The sequence below is a fragment of the Lycorma delicatula genome, chromosome 1 (genome assembly GCF_047948215.1).
Source record: "Lycorma delicatula isolate Av1 chromosome 1, ASM4794821v1, whole genome shotgun sequence".
Taxonomy (NCBI): domain Eukaryota; kingdom Metazoa; phylum Arthropoda; class Insecta; order Hemiptera; family Fulgoridae; genus Lycorma; species Lycorma delicatula.
Window position 1 is genome coordinate 203,777,461 of NC_134455.1, and position 22,519 is coordinate 203,799,979.

General features: G+C 30.6%; 1 protein-coding gene across 1 annotated transcript in view; it reads right to left on the reverse strand.

The window, feature by feature from the left end:
- Nucleotides 1-22,519, reverse strand: part of LOC142318249 (putative G-protein coupled receptor No18) — a 318,921-nt gene that overhangs the window by 89,189 nt on the left and 207,213 nt on the right. Inside the window, exon 4 of the mRNA XM_075354813.1 lies at nucleotides 523-751. Coding sequence (XP_075210928.1) covers nucleotides 523-751 — 229 coding nt within the window. The remainder of the gene's footprint in view (nucleotides 1-522; nucleotides 752-22,519) is intronic.

The following is a 22,519-nucleotide window of genomic DNA, read 5'->3' on the forward strand; positions in this document are numbered from 1 at the left end:
AAGTAATTCTGGAAATTTCTTATAAAGTGTCTTTAATTATCATAAAGTACTAAAGATTTGATTAATTCTTAATCTTTTACTAGAGTACCGTTTACCAAAATTGTACAGATTTTAAATAATTATTTTTTTCCATAGATATAATAATTCCGTACCCGAAGTATGTGCACATGCATTTATAAATATAATTTCATTTACACAAATGACAGCTGCATATAAGATTATCGTATTTTTTCTACGTATTTTTTTCATTGTTCTTTTTATTTAGTTTTACATTAGACATATACAATGTTTTAATTGACATTAAAGAAAACTGCACATTAAAACATATAATGATGTCGATTGATTGTACAAGGAATGTGTTTAATGTTAAGAGAAACCTACAGAAAATGATTATATTTATGAATATTTTATTGTCGAATAATTTTTATTTTTATAAAAATGTATTATTCATTTCAGAGGTTGCACGGTTAATTTTTCATATTTACAATAAGCATAAATTTAATAAAACTGGAAAACACTTACCAACCAAATATTGGCGGACACGTGATAGCTAAAGCAGAAAACCATACAAACAGAATCATTAGAAGTGCCAATCTTTTGGACCTTCGTCTTCGGGAGTAGTTGAGAGGCTGTGTTACTGCAAAGTAACGATCAATTGATATAGCACATAAACTTAAGATAGATGCTGTACATAAACCGACATCCAAAGATATCCATATGTCACATAACAGCCATCCGAGTTCCCACTTTCCTAAAACAAAGATAAAAAATAAGCCGATTAACAATTAATAAAAATACAAATAAATATACGCTATAAAAGAATATAGTTTATAAAATGTAATTCTGTAATAATATTATACTTCTCGTAATGATTTGCTGAAATTTGTTAACTGATGAACTTCAGCGAACAACGAAAGAGGAACAATATCTAATAGCGTTTTTGAATTTTAAATTTATTAAAAATCCCATTGGCGGAAATATCACTTTTAGTTTAAGGTTCATGCTAACTTAATCTTTCTTAAGGTAAGTTCTACCAATGTATCCTATGTGAGGCATCACATCACATTACCCGTGGTGGCCAATCTAAATAATTGATTTGAATGTTTTTAAGCTAAATTTACCCTTTGTATTAAAGTTGTTTAAAACTACAACATCTATTGTTTATATTTGTAAGTTTTATTTTTTAATAATATTCTAAAAACCCAGCAATAATATCGGCTTTAAAAAGTAAAGCCATTGTATAAATATAAAAGTACAAAGTATAAAATATAAAACTATTTTACAAAGTAAAATATTTTTATATTCTTGATTGAAGAATAGTATATTTTGAGCTACCTCAAAAATCATAAAAAAATTTCAAGATGCGCTTGCTTATACTCGTATAACCTGCAATCTTTGCTTGAAACAATATTTATTTAAAAAAAAAATAGCAATAACTAACTTCAATCAAATCAAATAGAACATTTTAATGTTTAACTCAATACAATATTTTGGTTATGAGAATGGGCCTTCATATACTTTCGTTGTCATCATTAATAAATTACTGAATTATTTAAAAACGTTTCTCACAAATTATTTAAATTAAAATTATACGATTCTATTTTATAAAAAAAAATTAAGTTACTTTTTCGATGATTATTTAAAGAATTTTGGTTAAAAACACAAAATGTGTTGTACCTCCGTTTAGAGTATATTAATATGTGCTCAAATATGTTTCATTAAGGCCCTCTAAACTGTGATTTATTTTATAATTATTTTATGTATTTTATACCTTTTCATATTTACTTGAATATTATTCCATCTGTCTACATTTTAAAAAATTAATAAAGACTGTTCGGCATGACATGATTCCTGATGCTATGATACAGGTTTTACCACGGTTTCCTTGATGCAGCCAGGTAAATGATGGGGTAGTTCTTTTTTTATTTATAGAATACCTTACCTACCCATTCCCATCGAGATTTTTATAATGCATTTTTGTGAACCAATCAGAAGAAAGGATTTATTTGTATTAAATTGATGTCTTTAGTCTGCGTGTAATTTGATGTAAATGTGAAGAACGCTGTCAAAGGAAAGCTTCACATTTATATCTACTGGAGTACAAATTATCAACAGATAAATTATATATTTTTATTCAATATTTGTTTGTTTGTGTGTGATTGCGAGCTCAAGCGTAAGTGCGGGAAAATATAGAAATGTAAAATTGACACGTTTGTAAAACATTTAAAAAGAAATTATTAAAGATGTAACAATTTGAAAATTCAGTTTATCTAATATTCTTGAAATTTTATTTTTAATCTAATCTTTTTGGTTTTAAATAGAAATTGTTAACTAAGATTAAACAAAAACATTAAAATATTTCATAAATTTGCCTAAATTTATTATCTTTACAAGCTTATTCATCTCTTTGCAAGGTTCTAACAAATTTTTCTGCTTTCCTACTTATTTTAAGTACGTTTACTACATTCACCTAATTTTCAATATTCAATATACATTTCAAAAGTCTCTACCATATTTCATTCTATTCTTTTCATTGTCCATATTTCATTACCATAAAAATTACACGCAACACAAATATTTTTAAGAATTCTTTTTAATTCCTATATTAATGTGGATTCTAACATGCTCATTTTCTACATGAATGCACTTCTGGCTGGCTTCTTTACTGCCTAAAAAAGAGAAAAAGAAGGAATTTCAGTTTATTATGTACCTGCTACCTTAATAATTAATTCTTCATTATCCTCTAGTCAGATTTCATAATTTTGCTTTTTTTTATTTATTTATAATTGTACTTCACCTCTAACAGTAAATCAATGACATTCAATATTTTATCTCACTGATTTTTTCTGTCACAAAAATAATATCAGCAGTGAATATTAAAACTTTTCTTCTCCTTCGATAGTTTACCTTCTTAAATTTGTCTTTTAATTCTTGTTTGCTTCTCAAAGAAAAAAAAGAAAAACATGGATGTAAACTACATCCATATCTTATTTCTTACTGAACTTACCTTGGTCTTTCTTTGTTTTGTACTCCTGTCATAGTTCCTTCTCAAAATTCTCCTAAAAAATTACATTGTATCCTGTTTTATCAAATAATTTCACCAAATCCACAAACATTTTGCCCGAAGTTTTATTATTTTTTTTTTAAGCAAGGTTCTAAAATTAATCTGAAAGACCAAATATCATTCTTTGTTCCATCTTTTTTCTGAAATTGAACTGTTCTTTGTCTAGTACATCTTCTATCACACTTTCATTCAACTGTGTACATAGCAAGTATTTTTGAGGCATAAGACATTAGACTAGTAGTGTAAGTTTTTCTCGTACATGTCAATTCAAATTGTTTTTTGTATAATTTGCCAGTTTCCTCTAGTAACTTTGAACTTTATGTAATTACTTTTTAATTTACCTATTCCTATCTCATTTTAATTTCTTTCTTCATCCTCTTAAACTTTAATTTAAGCACAATTAGGTTGCAGCCACTGTCAATGTCAATTTTTGCATTATTCACAGACAGTTTCAAAATCTCATATTTTCCATATCTCCTGGCCTCAATTCTTTACGATTTTTAAAAGGGGTTTGTAATCAGTAGTTTATTATTCTTTGGGTAAAATTCTGACCACATCGGGTTGGTCTAGTGGTGAACTCATATTCATAAATCAGATAGATGATTTCGAGGTCGAGAATTCTAAGGTTCAAATTTTAGTAAAGGGAGTTACTTTTATATGGATTTGAATACTAGATCATGGATGGTTCTTGGTGGTTCTTTGGCACAAATCATCCTCATTCATCCTTTGAAGTAATACCTTACAGTGGTTAAAAAGGCTAAATAGAAAAATAAAAAAAAGGGTAAAATTCTGAAAGCCTACTTCTTTTCTCTTTACTTTGAAATAGCCTTTATTCCTTAGTAGCGATCTAATACATAATAGTTTACCAACACTAGTATAGTTATGTAAATTATAAGTTAAAATTATTGTTTTTTGTAGGCAATGATTTTCAAACCCTTAGAAATTTTGATTGGTTTTTGTCCATTTATCTATTAAAAATCAGCTAATAAACAGTGAAATTTTTTTATAATTTTTTCGTTAATTTTTATTTCATTGAAATTGATCAATGCTTGAAGGATGATTTTAATTTAATTGCAATAAAATGCTAGATATATATATTTTATTCAAAACCTTCCTCAACTAAGGATGCAATTTAGGCAAATTGAATAAACAGAACCCACTATAATGTATTAAGTTTATAAAACTTTTAATAAATTATTGTAAATAAAAAAAGGTAATTGTCAAGAAATGATCTCAATTTTAGATACTTAAACTGATTCATGATATTGTAGATTAATAAAGTAGTAAAAATACTGTTCGTAAATATTTTCTAAATATCATTTGTTAATACTTAACTGAATTAAATTTTGGTTATTGTACTGAGTCTTAAATGCATTATATCGATAATATAGTTAAGCATGTAGTATCTACAGTACTGGTATAGTACAATACCAGTATTTAATTGGATACACTATATTATTTCTTTGAAAATAATTGATTTATTAAACTCCTTCAATTAAGTAGAATGTTTGGTGTACTCTTAATTTGTAAAAAGCTATGTTGGTAAAGAGGTAAAAAGAAAAGTTTTCCTTCACTGAGTTCCCAATGGATTTCTATGTTCAGAAATTTCAATAGACAAGCTCGATCAAACTGCAAAATCCAACTGTAATGTAATTATCATTTAATCAATAGGCCTTACCTTATTGTATCACAGACTTTTCTAATTTAATTAGTACGCTACAGATTAAAAAAAAAACAACCATTCGAAAATAAAATGACACTAGAAAATATTGTTCCTCTCTATCTACTGTTCCTGTTGCTATTTAGGGAGAATTGGGCACTTTGTATGAATAACAAAGCATTTGTGTTCCTGCGGGAAATGTAGGTCAATACATAGAATAAAATATTCATGAAATACAGTGGAGTTGTTTAGGTAGGAAAATCGTAAGAGCTCCTAGTAGTATATGCAATTGCGAATTGAAAAGTTTGTTGACTAAATATAAATATAATGTTGAATAATTTTAATGGTGTTTTTCTTAACTAAATTTGTTATAAATATTTATAATTTTTTTTTGTTTTTCTGTTATTAAAATTAACAAAATTTCCAGTTGTATATTTGTTTTTTTTATGACTTACTTTGACATATTAAAATTTTATTTAAAGGAAGTATGTTAAATGAAAAGGACAAAAAGAGATTAATATATCATAAACATTTTGTGTTTGTTATTTATTCAGTTTCTCCAAACATTAAAAATATAATTTATCAATATATATTTTTATATTTATAGTTATAATTAATTATTTTATAAATTATTTATAAAATGTTCACTTAACCTTTTACAATTTCATTAATTAGGAATTGATTCTCATTCATAAAAACTAATGTTGTTGCTCTTGAACAATACTGGTTTTTGAAGTTCCCTACACACATTATTTAATTATCTGTAGTTAAATATTGTCCTGTCACTGATACTAATAGTTTGTAGGAAAGTTCTTTTCTAAACAATGTAACAATTAATAAAGCCAGCAATAAATGTAATATTTGTTTAATGATAAAGATGTATTATAATATTAAAATCTGACTTGAGAATCATCTAAGGATGTAGAAATAATAAATTTTTATTCAGTAATTCCTCTACATAATTACACTCACAGAAGCCATAAAACTTATGATGGTGGTAAATCTAATCAGATATTTAGGTTGTTATTAATGTTTGTAAGTTATGTTTAAATTTTCAATTCTGTTTCACAATATGGTGAAAAATAAAGTGCTACATGATAATGTAGTTACTACCAGAACGTTATTTTTTTATTTTTTGAATCCAATTATTTGGAAACCGAAAGAAAAATCGATATTTGCTTTCAGATTTAAATGTGACCATACAAGTAAATCCAAAATGCCAGTTATCTGACAAAACATAATTATGAGATTGAGATAACAAACAACAAAAAATAATTCTGAAGTGGGAAATCTTAAAAATAAAGAGAAGCCTTTTAACTTCTATTCCAAGTGTTAAAAATTCCAATTCAGATAAATTTCTGATTTTCACAGTAGCAATACAGAGCAGAAGAAGAATACTGAGCAGTAGAAGAAAGCTAGTAGTAGAAGAAGCTTATAACGAGATCATTTGTAAAGAAAATCCGGATGTAAAAAAAAGTGGTGGGTTTCCTTTATTATTAATGAATTGTAAAGTTTGTAAAGTTTACACAAAATCGTAAAGCGTTCCACAATTTTAAGGAGAAGAAAAAGAAATCAAAGGTGAGCAGTAAGAGTTCCTTCACCTCATGGGCCTCGGATCTGAATCGGCAGTATGCCTCTCCAATGGAAGAGGATGAGCTCAAGGAGAAGCAGCTGACTAGTGGTGTGACTTCTGATCCTGGGAAGCGGAGGTGATGTCTAACTAATAATACAGCTATTCTTCTCCGTTATGTTAGGTAGCTTAGTTCTCTAGTTAGCCAACATGTAGATAAGAATGCAGAGATTAAGGAGTGTTCCCATAATATGATATTGCTCGGATGGTGAAACTGTTCCGAGACATGTTGGAGGATACATATGAGGAGCCAAAGAGGGCATGGTCAACTCAGTTGGACCTAGTGGGTGAAGCTGCGCAAACGTCCTTCATTATTTCTGATGTGGCGACTCAAACAACGGATGGAGGTACTCCTGGGATAAATGTGTGGAAGGCACTGGAGAGTGGGGTAGTTGGCAGCGAATTGCCCCGGCTGATCCTTCAGAGGTAGCCCTAAGAAAGTATTTACATCTACTGTGGTAATGGAGAATCAGTGGAGCTGATGGCCTTGTGTGGGTGGTCGACCTGGCACGGAGGGCAGATTATAGGGCCACCTCGGCGTTGTTAGAGGAGATGCCCTGGGTGGTCCCGATGCTTTGATCGGGCTCACTGCAGGCTGGTCAAGTTGTTGGTGCCAATACCCCTGCGATGGATTTGGCCGGTGGATCAGTAGAAATAGGCGGACTGAATTATTTGGTGTTAATGGCCTCATCGGAGTGTCAGAAACGTTTGATCAACCACTTAATGCAATCAGCTGGGTTGGTGTTGGGTGAGAATGCCAATGCCTGTTTTGTGGGCCTCACGGGAGGGTAGGGCTTCTTTTGTATCGAGTGACTAAATATGTGGCTCGGAGGCGCTCATAGATCATAGTGTAATTAGGCGCTCGTAGCTCATAGATATGTCATTAGGGGTCTCAGTGAAGAAACCGGCAGGGCTCCCAACCGCAACAGTGGTGGTGCGGCAGGCCGCACATATGCGCATCTCCTTCGCACTGTAAAGGACTCCATATGACAGGCGAATCAGCTATATTCTCGGGGCGTCGAAGTCAGGGAGAGGACCTTCACATCAGGGTTGTGGACACTGAAGATGTTGCTGAGCAGCTACACCGGCAAATTCTAGAGAAGGTAAAGGGTACGATACCCTTTACCGGTTTACTATGCTCGCGCCCCCAATTTAGTATTATCACTCCCCCCCCCCCGAGTGGGACGCGTTCCACAGGTTGAGAAAAACACTGCACTAGCAGCACCAAGTTTAAAGCACATATATTAGTTTTTTAATTCTCAATTGACCATTGTTCGCAATTGTCTTATATTCCTATTAAAAGTTTGCAAATGATTCTTCATTGCAAATATTCTATCATAGCAGAATAAAAATAATAGAGTGTAGCTATATATAATATAAAAAATAAAAATCAAGTCAGTTTCATAGGGTTTTTCGAGAACATAATAATAAAATAAAATAAAAGTTACTGTGAGTGAAATTTAAATAAATATTGTTTAATAAAAAATTAGATTACGTTATATTATTATTTAACAGTGTAATAGGTAAGTTTTACAATAACTTATAGAATTCTTTAGTTTAAAAAAAAATATAATTCTAAATGTAAAATTAATTCGTTTTCCGAACAGAAATCACCAGCTTTTATTTGTTTTCTGTTTGGGTAATTTTACAATGAAGATAGATTTTTTAATTTTGAAACAAAAAATAAACAGGATCTAACTGAAGTGTTCGCTTGATTTCGTCCAGATCTATATCTAATCTTGCTGTGATGGACATATTGTTAGAGCTAGTGAGAAATAAAAAGAAAGAGCCGGTTACAATTAATTTAAGGATCATTACTTTTACCTACTCCAACTGCCGACAAGAGAGAAAGTAATATGAGAGAGAACATGAGTAAAGAAAAATTTAAAGGCGATTTAACCTCTGAAAATATCGACTCTCAATATTACCTCAGGTTTATCTTATAGCATTAGGAGAAAATTTTACTTCCATCGTAATATTCTATTTTTAGATTACAATTTTTAGATCGATGCAGTTCGGAAGTTGGTCTTGTCTAGATCAAACTTATATTACTAAACGAACTACGTATGGTAACGAACATGGGTAACTTAAGCATTCATTTACAAATACAAAAATAACACACAACTGATAGATTTAATTATGACTTCTACAGTATTACACAACAGGTGTTAACAAATATCATGCGATACTAACCATTCGCGTAATAAACGGGTAAGTTCTTTACCTTCGTAAAACTCAAATCAAAGTTCAAAATTTGTAAGTTATAAGTCAAAATTTTGTTGAAAATACGTGTATTTTTCTTATATTTAAATCTATTATGTAGAGCAATATTATGTATGTTGATTATAGGATGGGTTTTTTTGTGATTAAATGGATGCATCCTAAAGATACAAATATATTTTTTATGAAAGTATTCTTTTTTGTATTTGTATTCTTCAAGATACAAGTATATTTTGACTGATCGTTTTTTTACAAAAAAAAAAAATCGATTATTCTATACGATTTGCGATTGTTCTTGCTGAATTATTTTGTTTGTAAGTTAATGTGAAATTTGATAAAAAATAAAATAATGTTGATCTGATCCTTATGTTTTTTAAACATTTTTATACTTTTAGTTTTTTCACGTACTATTTCGCCACCATAAATTTCTTATACTTTCATTTTTTTAAATTCTATACCACTATTTTCAATGACCTACATTTGAATAATTATCATCCTTTTAACTTAAACGTTCGCACTCTTTTAATCTTTATTTCTATTAAAAGAAATCCATTTTCAAGAAAAATCATATTAAAACAACATGTATAAGATTTTTTGTTGTTTTAAGCATTTTTTATAATTTTACAAAATTAAATTCTTGCTTTGATGTTAAGCAATTTATTTGCTTGGCTACCGGTTACACTTTGTTCTTGCAGTGTAAAATTAAAACCCTCTTTTTAATAAAGAAAGTAATTAACGAATAAATTTAAAAAAATAATTTTATTTATTTACAATGTTTTTTTTTTAATATTGTAGTAAAGCATCAAATTTAAGTCCGTTACATGAATTATAAAATGTTTCCTTTATTTACTTTAGTATTTAGTTATAAGGTTCTAATGCAAATTTCGTTTCCTTCAAATTATATATTAATAATAAATGTTTGTAAGCGATTAATTTGAGAGCCATTATTTCTAACAACTCCTAGTCAAGTAAGAGTGATTAGAACCCATTTAAAAACTTTCATTTAGAATGAATTTCGAATAATTCATTTTTTGTTACATTTTCACGTGTAAGGAGGAATACTTTTTTTTGAGAGACTGAAGACTGACCATTATCACTATAGATACGTTGTATTATCATATTAACATACATTAAAACTTTCATGCTACTATTTGTTCGGATGAAATTTGTATTTTTTAACCATTTTATGGGTTATGCCTAAAAAACCGTAGGATCCACATTAAGGATGCAGGGACTAATAAGGAACTGTGGCCTTGGTATTTCTTAGGTTTGGTGGTAACGATTCTACCTGTGAATCTATCGGTCGGACAGCAGCAGCTTTACAGCAATATACACGATGGAGTCTTACATGCTTATCGGGTGAAGCCAAATTTCTTAATCTCTCCTTATACACAGTTGCATTAATAAACATCATTTACTCACTTTTGATGTAACCTCTAATTATGAAACCTCTAATTATAGTAACCTCTAATTATAGTTATCTCTAATTTTGTTAAGTAATTCTTATTGAAATTAAGTAGAAAATTAAAGTAAAGTAAGCGCCATCTGAATTAGTAATTCATAGTTCATATTCATAATGGTCCACGATGAATTTTAGTATCAAGAGAAGATTTTATTTATACTATATGAAAAATTATAACAGGTTAAGAAACCCCAAATTTATTAAAGTAAAATCTAAGTATTCAAGCAATAGATATCTAAAACCCCCATTACTTCTACTGATTTTTGACTATATATTTTTGGAATAATAATAATCATCAAGTAATCCTTAACAGAGTAGTTTTTGTCAAATATGCTGGCCAATTATTTTTTCATTTAGAAGAAAGACACACCCTTCTCTCAAGACATTTGTACAAATTTAGAATGCTGCATAAAAATAATGGGCAGCAATATAATGACTGAAAGGGAGAAAAATGTCTGGGAGAAGTGGTGATGGCATTCATTCATCTTTAAGAAAACAATGATTGAAGAAATTCTACCATGATAGTCTAATAGAAAATAATATAATTACTAAGGTTAGGGATTATTCGTAGAACAAATAAGTGGTGTTTAATCAAGGCATGCATCAATAATTCAGGAAAATAATAAATAAATAAAATCTCCAAAAATTTAACAAAATGTAAAAACATCTGATATTTTTGAAAAAAGTTTGTTTTGAATTGCTAATTCTTTTTTAAAATTTTCAAAAATAATTTGAATCATGGTCAATTTTAATTTAAATTTATCTAATTTATTTCCCATTTATTTTGTTTTTAATAAATCAACTTTATACTTTTTAAACAAAACAGAATTGTTAATAATTACTGTGGTTATCGGATTTCAATATAATTTAACCTTTGGTGAGTTTTGTCTTGATTGCTGTTAAGAATTATACTCATATTGTTAGGCGCATAATTTACTTTACATAGATAATTCTTTTCTTTTTCTTTTTTTTCTCGTTTCTCGTAGGAGGAGGAAAAAGTTCTGCCAGCCACCGTCCGTTCGCAACAGACTGTAGTGTCGGGCTCTCACCGACTAAAAAACCTACCCCTTCTTCCCATAGGAACTGGTCCTGGCCGCGAGGCATGAACACGGTTCCTATGTGACGGGTGCGGGATAATCGTACTGCCGGCTTCTGAGCAGCAGGATCTGATTGATGTTCACTGGGAGTCATCGGCAGGCGACGACTCGGGTCGTCCCCCGCTGCCCACTCCCGGTGACTGGTCGTCACCCACTACCCATCCACCAGTTTACAATTGATGATGTCGTCCGTGATCATGCACTCTACACTCAACCCCAGCTCAGCTTATCCTGGACCTGAGAATGCAGCCCATGACGGTGGCAGTTGACGGTACATTCAATGGGGTCAACCTGCCCACAGTAGACACATAGGTCTGACTCCGACCGTCTGAACCTCTTCAGGTACGAGCGGAAACATCCATGTCCCGTAAGGAACTGGGTTACCTCGTATCCCACCTCACCATAGGTTCTCTCCATCCAGGGTTTAATCGTAGGGAGCATATGCCGTGTCCAAGCGCCTTAAAAAATAAGGACCAGAATTTAAATAATTTTTAAATATAAGCCTACTAAGAAGCAAGACTAGGAAAAAAGAACTTATTTAACCTTATCGTGTAGACTGGGAATATATGAAAATATTTTTTTTATCATAAGTAAATCTTCCTGCTCAACAGAAGTTACTTATATCTTTGTTCTCTTAAGCTCCGACTGAAAAAATCAACCAGTCAAATATAGCTTAGCATACCTTGAAGTGATTCCATCGGCAAATACTTGGAACAAACCAAACAATATTTGCACTATATCAAGAACCAAAGATTTGATTTAAAAAAGTAAACATACTGAAAAGAAAAATGACCCTAAAAAAGGATTTGTCTTGAAATTTTTAACATAGAAAAATTATGTTTTATAAGCAATAAATAATTGGACACAACGCAAATCAAAGTGTTAAATATTATAAAATCTTGTTTGGCTGGTCTTCGCTTCTAATTATTTTAAATTATCCCAATTTCACAAAAATATCTCAATCCGTTCTTAAGAAACATTTATTGAAAAAAACATAAAGTGGGCAACAGAGAGAACAATGATGAACAATAGAAGAACAAATAGAACAATAGAACAAATAGAACAATAGAAGAATATGATGAACACTGGAACAATGATGAGAGATAGGGCATTTGTCCACACGAACGTTTTTGTTTACTTTGATGACCTGAATCAGTACCTTGAATTTGGTTAACATCTTCCAGTAGCTATAAGTATGGTGATCGGTCAAAATTTAGGGTGTAGGCATTTCGCAAATGTCGACGTATCATAACCTCTTTAAAATGAAAAACACAAAAACCCATGGAAAATTCCGTGTATGCTATTTATATATGTATACATAGTTTTACTGCATAAATTTTTATTACATATTTCCAAAACGGATTACAAAAACTTATGAAACTTCGAAAAAAAGTATTCCTCAACTTAAGTTCTATCTTCTGTTAAATTTTGGCCTCGCTCGGACAAGGGGAGATAATGCCATACCAAAAATAATCGCCTTTTAGATTTTGCTTAATATTTTTAAATCATTAAGCCAAATTAAATCAAAATATTTGTGTGCATGAGGTCTTAATTGCATTAAGTTTTAGGCTCCTACGAACAAACTAGTAACGCGGTGCACGATTTCACATTTTATTAGTTTTCTTGAAATATCATTAGAAAGATTTCTAATATTATTAAACAAATTCTATGTTAAAGCATGAAATTTAATTAAAATGTTCCTGATAAAGGAACACATACTGAGTTATTAATTTTTACATGAGGTAAACTTTACCTTCGGTTCCCTCTACAATCAATTGAAAACGCGTCAGAATCCCTAGGAACAGCCTGCAGAAACCGATTTTTATAATCGTTTAATAAATTCATTTTCAGTCGTATTTAAAAAAAGAACTGTCAAGAGTAAAGCAGGGAACGTTAAGAAACCCCTTGCTGATTAAAAAAAATATACATGTGTAAATACATGTATACATGTATAAATATCATCATTATTATTCAACATTTAAAAGAAATTTAAGTTTCCCTCACTACCTGAAATCTCATCCTAATTACCCTTAAAAATTAAATTATTTATTACTCTTTTTATATATTTAATTATTTTAAATCATCTGTTTAATATTTTCAACGTCTTCTTTACAGTGATAAGTTTTTTAAATAATAGATAAGATTTATTTAAAAATATTATTTACATCATACATAATTATATATTTTATTTTTTACAGATTATTTACCGAACAAATTCTGTTTTTTTGTGTTTGTTTTTTTTTAAATTTTAATAAACATCAATTTTTATTTAAAAAAAAAAATTAAGCCAATGAATTTAAATATTTTTAGGTGTTATATGGAAAATATTTGAATAGACTAAAGTGCTGAGGTGAATAATGTAAGGAAAGTTAACGATAAGTGTGAGAGAACAAAAATAAATACGTATAACGACTGCAGTCTACAATTTAGTTTCATAACTTTCTTTGTGCATGATGTAGCAATTCTAAACGAATTTTATTTTTAATGAGGATTTTCAGTTTAATCTGACATTTATTTTCTGTTATTATTTTTCTCTCACAACAGGAGAGACCCTAGTGACGAATGGAACGTTTTCCAGGTTATATAAAGATCTTCAAAAACGATTTTACGGGAACTAATTAGAATCGATTTTCTGTTGTATAATATTACAGATATTTTTACCTAATATTTTTAAAATAAATTCTTCCCAGCTCATATTATTTACTGTACAATAATATGTAAAATTAGTCATAAAGTAATTATTATTTTTATTGCAATTCTCCATATATTGTACGATACTAATATTCTGATTTAAATTTCCAGTTCTTTTTGTTCCATATTTTTTTTTAATGTAAAAAAAATCAAAATAAATAAATACCAAAAATTATTCTAAAAAAAAACATGAAAAAAGAAGTCTATATCGATAAAATATGCATTTGAAAGTAATATAAAATATTTATCACCGGATATCAAAGAAAAAAGAAACTGATCCTAAATAGGAGCTGCAGATCCATTTTCTCTTTTGGATCCGAACCAGTAACCTCTATAGTGATCGCTTGAGAATACCAGAAAATCAAGGGTTTAGAAATTAAGGTTGTCTGACTGGATTTGGAGTAGAGATATTTGAAATTTAATGTTTATACACGTATACTGACAGTAATAAAGTATAAATTAAAACTAAATTAACGCAGAATTTATAATTAATCTTCAAACAGGTTATGTATGCTTGTGCAAAAAAATTCGAGTTGGTGAAATTGTGAGCTCACTTACTTTGCTTATTTGGCTTATTTGTAGTAGTTAGTTATAGTCGCACTTATTGCGCGACTCCCTCAATGGGGAGTTCTTACTCTAAGAATTTTAGAGGATGCGTCCCGATGAGCCTAACTTATGCAGCTTTACCTCCTACTTCACACTGAGCTGCTGGACCTTTTGCACATTACACATACACCACACCACAAAAATTAAACAAATTACAAAATATACCATTATAGAACAACACCCTAAACTTTTTGTTCTTACACTAACTCTCGGTGATGTTGCGAAACCTTACGATAAACGACCGTAACACAAGGAGCCACTGAGTGAATGGCTGACTGTCCGTGGTAGGTCTTGAACGTTGTCCTCTGGGCACCTGGACGAGCCCAGGTTTATGTAGCTCTAGCCTCTGTACGTGTAGGTTCTGCAGAGGTGGTTCTGTATTTTCCCGTTATCGTGGGACCAAAATGACTAGTCCTGATTTAAATTTTATGACGGTTAGTGGTCCATCCGAAAAAACCACCACACCATGTCGTATGAAAAGACCTCATTCAGTGTTATCTGATGAGGATAAAAATTCTATTGAGAGTAGTTTAAAAGGTGACGCATCCCGTCCTCAGTACAAACATATAAGATTGGTTGATCTTCAAAGCAATGAGGAAAGAGGATCCATTTAAAAGATCTTACCTCTCCTGATAAATAAAGTGATAACGGGTTCGAGTGGTTCACCGAAAAATGTCAGAAAGTTAAGAGGCGGATCGATACTAGTCGAGACGTTTAGTGACAAATAGAGCCCATCACTCTTCCTTCTCATCAATATGGGTAATAGCAACATAAAAGCGGTATGCTACTAATCCTTGAATACCAGCCGAGGAATAATCTTTTGCCACGACCTTTTAGAGTTCGATATTAGTGAGAATGCTGATGAATTTCGTTCCCAATATGTTATAGAGATGAATAAGAAATGTCAGGATAGAATGGAGGAACCTACTCCCTCTCTTATACTAAACCTTAAATTTTCCGTACCACCGGAGGAAATGAGTAAGTTACATGTCTATTTGAGTACGATCATTCATTTCCAATCCTCGGCGATTTTTCCAGTGTCAGAGGAAGCTTGGTTCCGCTACAACTTCTTGTTATAATACTCGACGCACAAAAGAAGATCACAACGACTCTGACTACCAGGAGGAGGGAAAATATAACTGCAGGGATCACATTTAGCTCTCTCACCAGGTTGCCCAACATTTAAAGAACAGAAGGCAGTTCTCAAAATTTGTACCAAGCAGAAGCTACCTTTTCCAGCCTCACGGAGAGAGTATAAAAAGACGATGAATTCCTGGAGCCTGCTAAAAACAGATGTCTTTTTTGTAACCGCTACCTAAAAGCAATCCCCTACAAATGCAGGTAATCAACAGTGTAGATTCTGCAGTGAATTAAAATAGCTTGTTCAGGTGTTATCTGATCAGGTCGCCTTGCTAGCACCCAATATTTCTGAGCTAAGTAAGATGAACATGAAATCAGCAGTTGCTGGTAGTGAACCAACGCTAGTGGGATCCCCTGAAAACTCCTGTCCCAAAATTTTGCCTTTGTGGGTAGGAGTAAATACAGCTGGCGGTATCGATTTCCACAGTTATTGTATAGAAATATTATTCTGTAGTAAAACCCTTTGCTGAATCATAAGTAAGATTATTCGCTGTAGTTTTCATGAAAACCTTTTTGAAACGAAAAATTAAATGACTACAGACAGTTTGAGAACACTTTCTATTTGTTTGCCATCTTCACTACTAACTATTGAGTAATAATAACGTAAAGTATATATAAACAGATGATACTCTAAGTATTTTTGGAAAATCACAAATCATTGTTTTGAGAATTTGGAAAGCAATTTTAAAACCGGTTTAAGAAAACCTTTGACTTTAAATTTGTTTTAACGTACAATTATTAAAGTGCAATAATATAAAAGAAAAAAACAAGCTTTCTATTTTCAGTAGAGTCTTTACTCTCATTCAATAGCAGTCTTTTTATATCACTTCTCTGCATCTCTGTTCTTACTTTTATCAAAACGCAGAGGTTTCCTATTTTCTATTTCTCATATTTTCTTGGTTTATACCAGAACCTTTATTGCTGGCATAACTATATTTTAAATAAAACTGAAGCTAATAAAATTAAAATAATCTATGAAAGTACACAATATGCCCATAAAAATAAAAAGAAAGGCAGTGTTTTAATTAGGATAAAAATTTCACCTTTTGAAGTCTCCAGATTACATGTTACCTGTTTATGTACATTTTATTTTTATTTAGCATCGAATTATAAAAATGTAATTTAAATAATGTAAGGTTTTGAAATTAATCGAAAGTATTGTTTTATTTACGTAATTCTGAAATTTTTGTCAGCTTTGCATCTTATTCAATTCACAAAAATAATACACTTTTTTTATATATACAGAATTAACAACTCTTAGTTGAAATAGATGTAAGACTACTGGCTATCTGTAATTTTATAAAGTGATAGATTAGCCAGTAGTCTGTAAACTGACAAAATGAAATAATTTTCTAATGGGGTAAGGTCGAATTAGGTTAAAAGTCAACAAAAAAAGTTGAACTTATCTTTAATACTTTCTGTTTTAGGAAGAAACGTTTAAAGAATGGAATTACATTTCGTGGCTTACCAAAACGTAATTGCGAAATAAGACCAGATAACATTTTTTTATATTTATCTAATTATGGAATGAAGAGATTATCTATATTTGAGTTAGAAATAATCTTGAAGTAGGATTTGTTACTGTTGTGTTTGTAAATGCTGGTTGAGAAGTTAATTCGGATAACATTTGCCAAAAAATGCGGAAAATAATTAAAATAAATCCATTACTATTACACAAGTTGATTATGTCTAACCAAATAAATTTTTATGTCTAGGAGCTTGAAGAGCAGAATTTTCATTTTTCTTCAAAAATCTACTCTAGAAATTTAATTAATGAATACAAAATTCGTAAATATTTATTTTTAGAAGTTTTGTTTTAGTAGCGATACCCTTCAACATTTTTTCTTTTGGAAACGTTCAGGGTCGAATAATTAATGTTTGCTAAATATAAGTCTGGATGATCCAGACTTATTTTAGCTTCAATTTTATAGCATGATCTTGACAGCATCAGGTTTCAACAGTTTGGTCAAATGATTTATACTCTATTTCCGGATAAAATGTTTGTGCGTCACTTAATTCTCAGCTAATATGTAATGGGCTTGACGACGCTTTATTTTAGGCGTGCATGAAAAAAGGCGTATTCTCAGTCGTTTTATCAGATTTTTCAAGAAATAAGTCAGATAAGAAACTGGAAGTAAATCACTTAAAAATTTACAAAATATGAAGAACAGCTCTTTTTAACTGCTAAAGTATTTTACATTTGTTGTGGATACCTTAAAGATATTGTTTTCAAAACAAATTGAGTATCCAGTTTCTCAGTCCAAGATAAAAGTCTTATAATGAAAGTTTTAAATTTTTTTAAACAAATTTTTTTTTTTCTAAAATAGGTACCTTCTAGTAATTCATTTTGTGTAAAATAAATGTATAAATTTGAAACTCATCTACAAATACATAACTAGACTGTCATATGAGTTATGAATTTTTACGGAATAGACCTAAGTTTGTAATTTACATCATAATAGGATAAAAATTTGAGTTTTATGAGTTTTATTTGAGTTGAGTCTTATTGTGTTTCTGTATTGTCATTCATCAATGTACGCAATAGCATTTAATTAAACAAACTTTTCTTTAAAAAAATGTAGGAAAAGAGTTTTAGTAGAAAATAAGATTCTTTTTCTACTTTTTAATCCAGTTCTACTTTTTTCTTGTCAAATGCTCAAAAATATTCTAAAACTATGATTCTTCTTAAAAGTTTACTAATAGAAAAATTTTTGATAAAAGGGAAGCCAGTGGTCTGGTAGAAAATAATCTAAGAAATGTTTTAACACCGTAAACAAGTACGAACGTTCGGTAGAAACATTCACTAAAACCGTACTTTTCATTAGTTTTTTTAAAGGTATTTTGAAAAAAGATTTCGATAATGAAATGATGTTGAATAAATTTTTCGGAAAACCAGTTCTTCTTAAAGATTTTGAAAAACTGCTTATAATAATCGTTAGACAGTGAAAACAATTTTTTTGGCTGTTCTCCAAGCAAATGTGTAGGTAATTTGGATACAGATTTAACAATAAACAAAAAAAAAAAATTAATAAAAATAATATAACTACTATCTAAATCAAACTTTTATCTAACAATAATAAAATAAGTTTTTGAAGGCTAACGCCGTTAAAGGATCATAACGTGAAATTTAGAACTCAATTGATTCTATCGTGAAGTAAATTTTATACGGTTTTGTCTTTACCTCTTTTCTTTTGTAAAAGAAAATAATTTAAATGTTGTAAATTACAGCTTAGATCTGCGGGATACATAAATTTGTAGCTTGCTCCTCTTGTTAACACAAACTGTTGCATGAAAATCCAATTTGGGATAAGGTCACGCAGGATGTTACTTCCACTTAAAAAAGAAACAAATATGTCAATGCCAACATTTGCATCCTCCCGTACGTAACGTCACCAGCTTCGATCAATTCTTTCAGAGATTAATTCAGTTACTTTACTACATTTTATTCATAGCATGTATGCAGATTTTATTAATAAAACTTTCTCACAGAAACTTTTAGGTAAGAAATCTTATATGTCAACCCGAATGTTAAAGAAAAGAATCTTACTTTAAAACATTAAAAATCTGTATCTATTAAATCCTAGTGCAATATTATGTATGTGAAAACAAACATTTACCCCTTGGTACAATAGTCATTATTTTCAAAATTCTTTTTATAAAATCGTATTTTTAAATAAAATTTCATATAATTCTTTTTAACGGTTACATTTTTTTGCATAAAAATATTGATCAAAACATCTTTTTAACGGTTTATCTATTTAAGGTGACTTTAGTGTAACAGTGTAACAGCAATAAAACCTGATTGCACTACGAATATAAAGGAAAGGGTGACTTTTCTTTTTAACCAGTTTTGAAAACTTTTCCCTAGGATCTTAGAAAAAGGGCTTTTTTAATGATTATTCAGGTTATAAATAGGACAATATGACATATTCTTTCATAGAGCTTACATATTTTTTTATAACTAATTTTAATACCGCTGAACAGTGCGAATAAGAACTCTTAATAAAATATTTATATTATTATTTAGAAGTATAAAGTATTATTTAGAATATTTTGAAACATTAGTAATAAACTATCCATTTTAATAATATTATTTAGTTCTTCATAATTCAAAAATATTTTCTGTTTGCTTCACAAACAGAAAATCTAGACAAGTTATTGGGTCGTTTGCTTATTTAGAGTATTTTTTCAGCATTCTATTTTAAAGATTGATGAATGAAAGAATACATTGTTTAAAAAAAAAAAAGAAGAAATCGGTTGTTTTATTACTTGAATTGGATCTGAACAGGAATGGTTTAACAAGATTTTACAGAAGTACGATGAAGAATACAATTATATCGCTGTAAGAAACATACAAAATTTTCAACAATTGTTATTGAGGAGAAGAATTCACGCGATATTGCAATTGGTGCTAATGTTCAGTTTATTTATCTTCAGATTTGAATTCGAAAGTTTTACAATGAATTCTAGTAACTAAAGAACGTATTTATTTAATAGTAATCTATACTGGATTAAAATCTTTTTCTGTTAGATTCCATTAATAGCATTTAAAATTTTTTAAGTAGGTAAATTACAAATTATTATTTTCATTAAACTTATAAGGATAAATTAATTACTGAATTAAAAATATACTCTTCATTCCACGTTACTGGAATAAAGCAATGTTGTCCATACGAAGATCCATTGCTTTTCTTTAATACAATTGTATTTAATTTAATAAGGCATTTAAATTGACTTAAATGGCCGTATCAACATCACTCAGTCCTCTGAGTACTGCGCAGCTGAAAGCAATGGAAAACTACAGCTGTTTTTTTTTTCCAAGAAAATGTGGCTCTGCATTTTCAAAAGCAATAATGGAGGCGCCTTCCTTGGTAAAATATACCGGAGGTAAAATAGTCCCCCGTTCGGATCTCCGGGTGGGGACTACTAAGGAAGGGGTCACCAGAAAAGTAAAAAATAACATTCTACGAGTCGGAGCGTGGAATGTTAGAAGCTTAAAAAAGGTTGGTAGGCTAGAGAATTTAAAAAGGGAAATGGATAGGGTAAACGTCGATATAGTAGGAATTAGTGAGGTTCGGTGGGAAGAGGAAGGCGACTTTTGGTCGGGTGACTTTAGAGTAATTAACTCAGCGTCAAATAATGGGCAGGCAGGAGTAGGTTTCGTGATGAACAAGAAAATAGGGAGGAGAGTGGAGTATTTCAAGATGCATAGCGATAGAGTCATTGTAATAAGGATAAAATCAAAACCTAAACCGACAACGATTGTTAACGTCTATATGCCTACAAGCGCCCATGATGATGATGAGGTAGAATGTGTATACGAAGAGATTGATGAAGCAATTAAACACGTAAAAGGAGATGGAAATTTAATAATAGTTGGAGATTGGAATGCAAGCATTGGAAAAGGCAAGGAAGGAAATATAGTGGGTGAATACGGGCTGGGCAAAAGGAATGAAAGAGGGGACCGACTTATAGAGTTTTGCACGAAGTATAATTTAGTAATTGCCAACACCCAATTTAAAAATCATAATAGAAGGATATACACTTGGAAAAAGCCAGGCGATACTGCAAGGTATCAGATAGATTATATCATGGTTAAGCAAAGATTTAGAAATCAACTCGTGGACTGCAAAACTTACCCTGGAGCAGACATTGATAGCGACCATAATTTGGTGATAATGAAATGTAGATTGGGGTTTAAAAACCTGAAGAAAAGGTGTCAGATGAATCGGTGGAATTTAGAGAAGCTTGAGGAAGAGGAGGTAAAGAAGATTTTTGAGGAGGACATCGCAAGAGGTCTGAGTAAAAAAGATAAGATAGAAAATGTAGAAGAAGAATGGGAGAATGTTAAAAAGGAAATTCTTAAATCAGCAGAAGCAAACTTAGGCGGAATAAAGAGAACTGGTAGAAAACCTTGGGTTTCAGACGATATATTGCAGCTGATGGATGAACGTAGAAAATATAAGAATGCTAGTGATGAAGAAAGTAAAAGGAACTATCGGCAATTAAGAAATGCTATAAACAGGAAGTGCAAACTGGCGAAAGAAGAGTGGATTAAAGAAAAGTGTTCAGAAGTGGAAAGAGAAATGAACATTGGTAAAATAGACGGAGCATACAGGAAAGTTAAGGAAAATTTTGGGGTACATAAATTAAAATCTAATAATGTGTTAAACAAAGATGGTACACCTATATATAATACGAAAGGTAAAGTCGATAGATGGGTGGAATATATTGAAGAGTTATACGGAGGAAATGAATTAGAAAATGGTTTTATAGAGGAAGAAGAGGAAGTTGAGGAGGATGAAATGGGAGAAACAATACTGCGATCTGAATTTAAGAGAGCATTAAAAGATTTAAATGGCAGAAAGGCTCCTGGAATAGATGGAATACCTGTAGAATTACTGCGCAGTGCAGGGGAGGAGGCGATTGATAGATTATACAAACTGGTGTGTAATATTTATGAAAAAGGGGAATTTCCGTCAGACTTCAAAAAAAGTGTTATGGTAATGATACCAAAGAAATCAGGGGCAGATAAATGTGAAGAATACAGAACAATTAGTTTAACTAGTCATGCATCAAAAATCTTAACTAGAATTCTATACAGAAGTATTGAGAGGAGAGTGGAGGAAGTGTTAGGAGAAGACCAATTTGGTTTCAGGAAAAGTATAGGGACAAGGGAAGCAATTTTAGGCCTCAGATTAATAGTAGAAGGAAGATTAAAGAAAAAAAAACCAACATACTTGGCGTTTATAGACCTAGAAAAGGCATTCGATAACGTAGACTGGAATAAAATGTTCAGCATTTTAAAAAAATTAGGGTTCAAATACAGAGATAGAAGAACAATTGCTAACATGTACAGGAACCAAACAGCAACAGTAGCAATTGAAGAACATAAGAAAGAAGCCATAATAAGAAAGGGAGTCCGACAAGGATGTTCTCTATCTCCGTT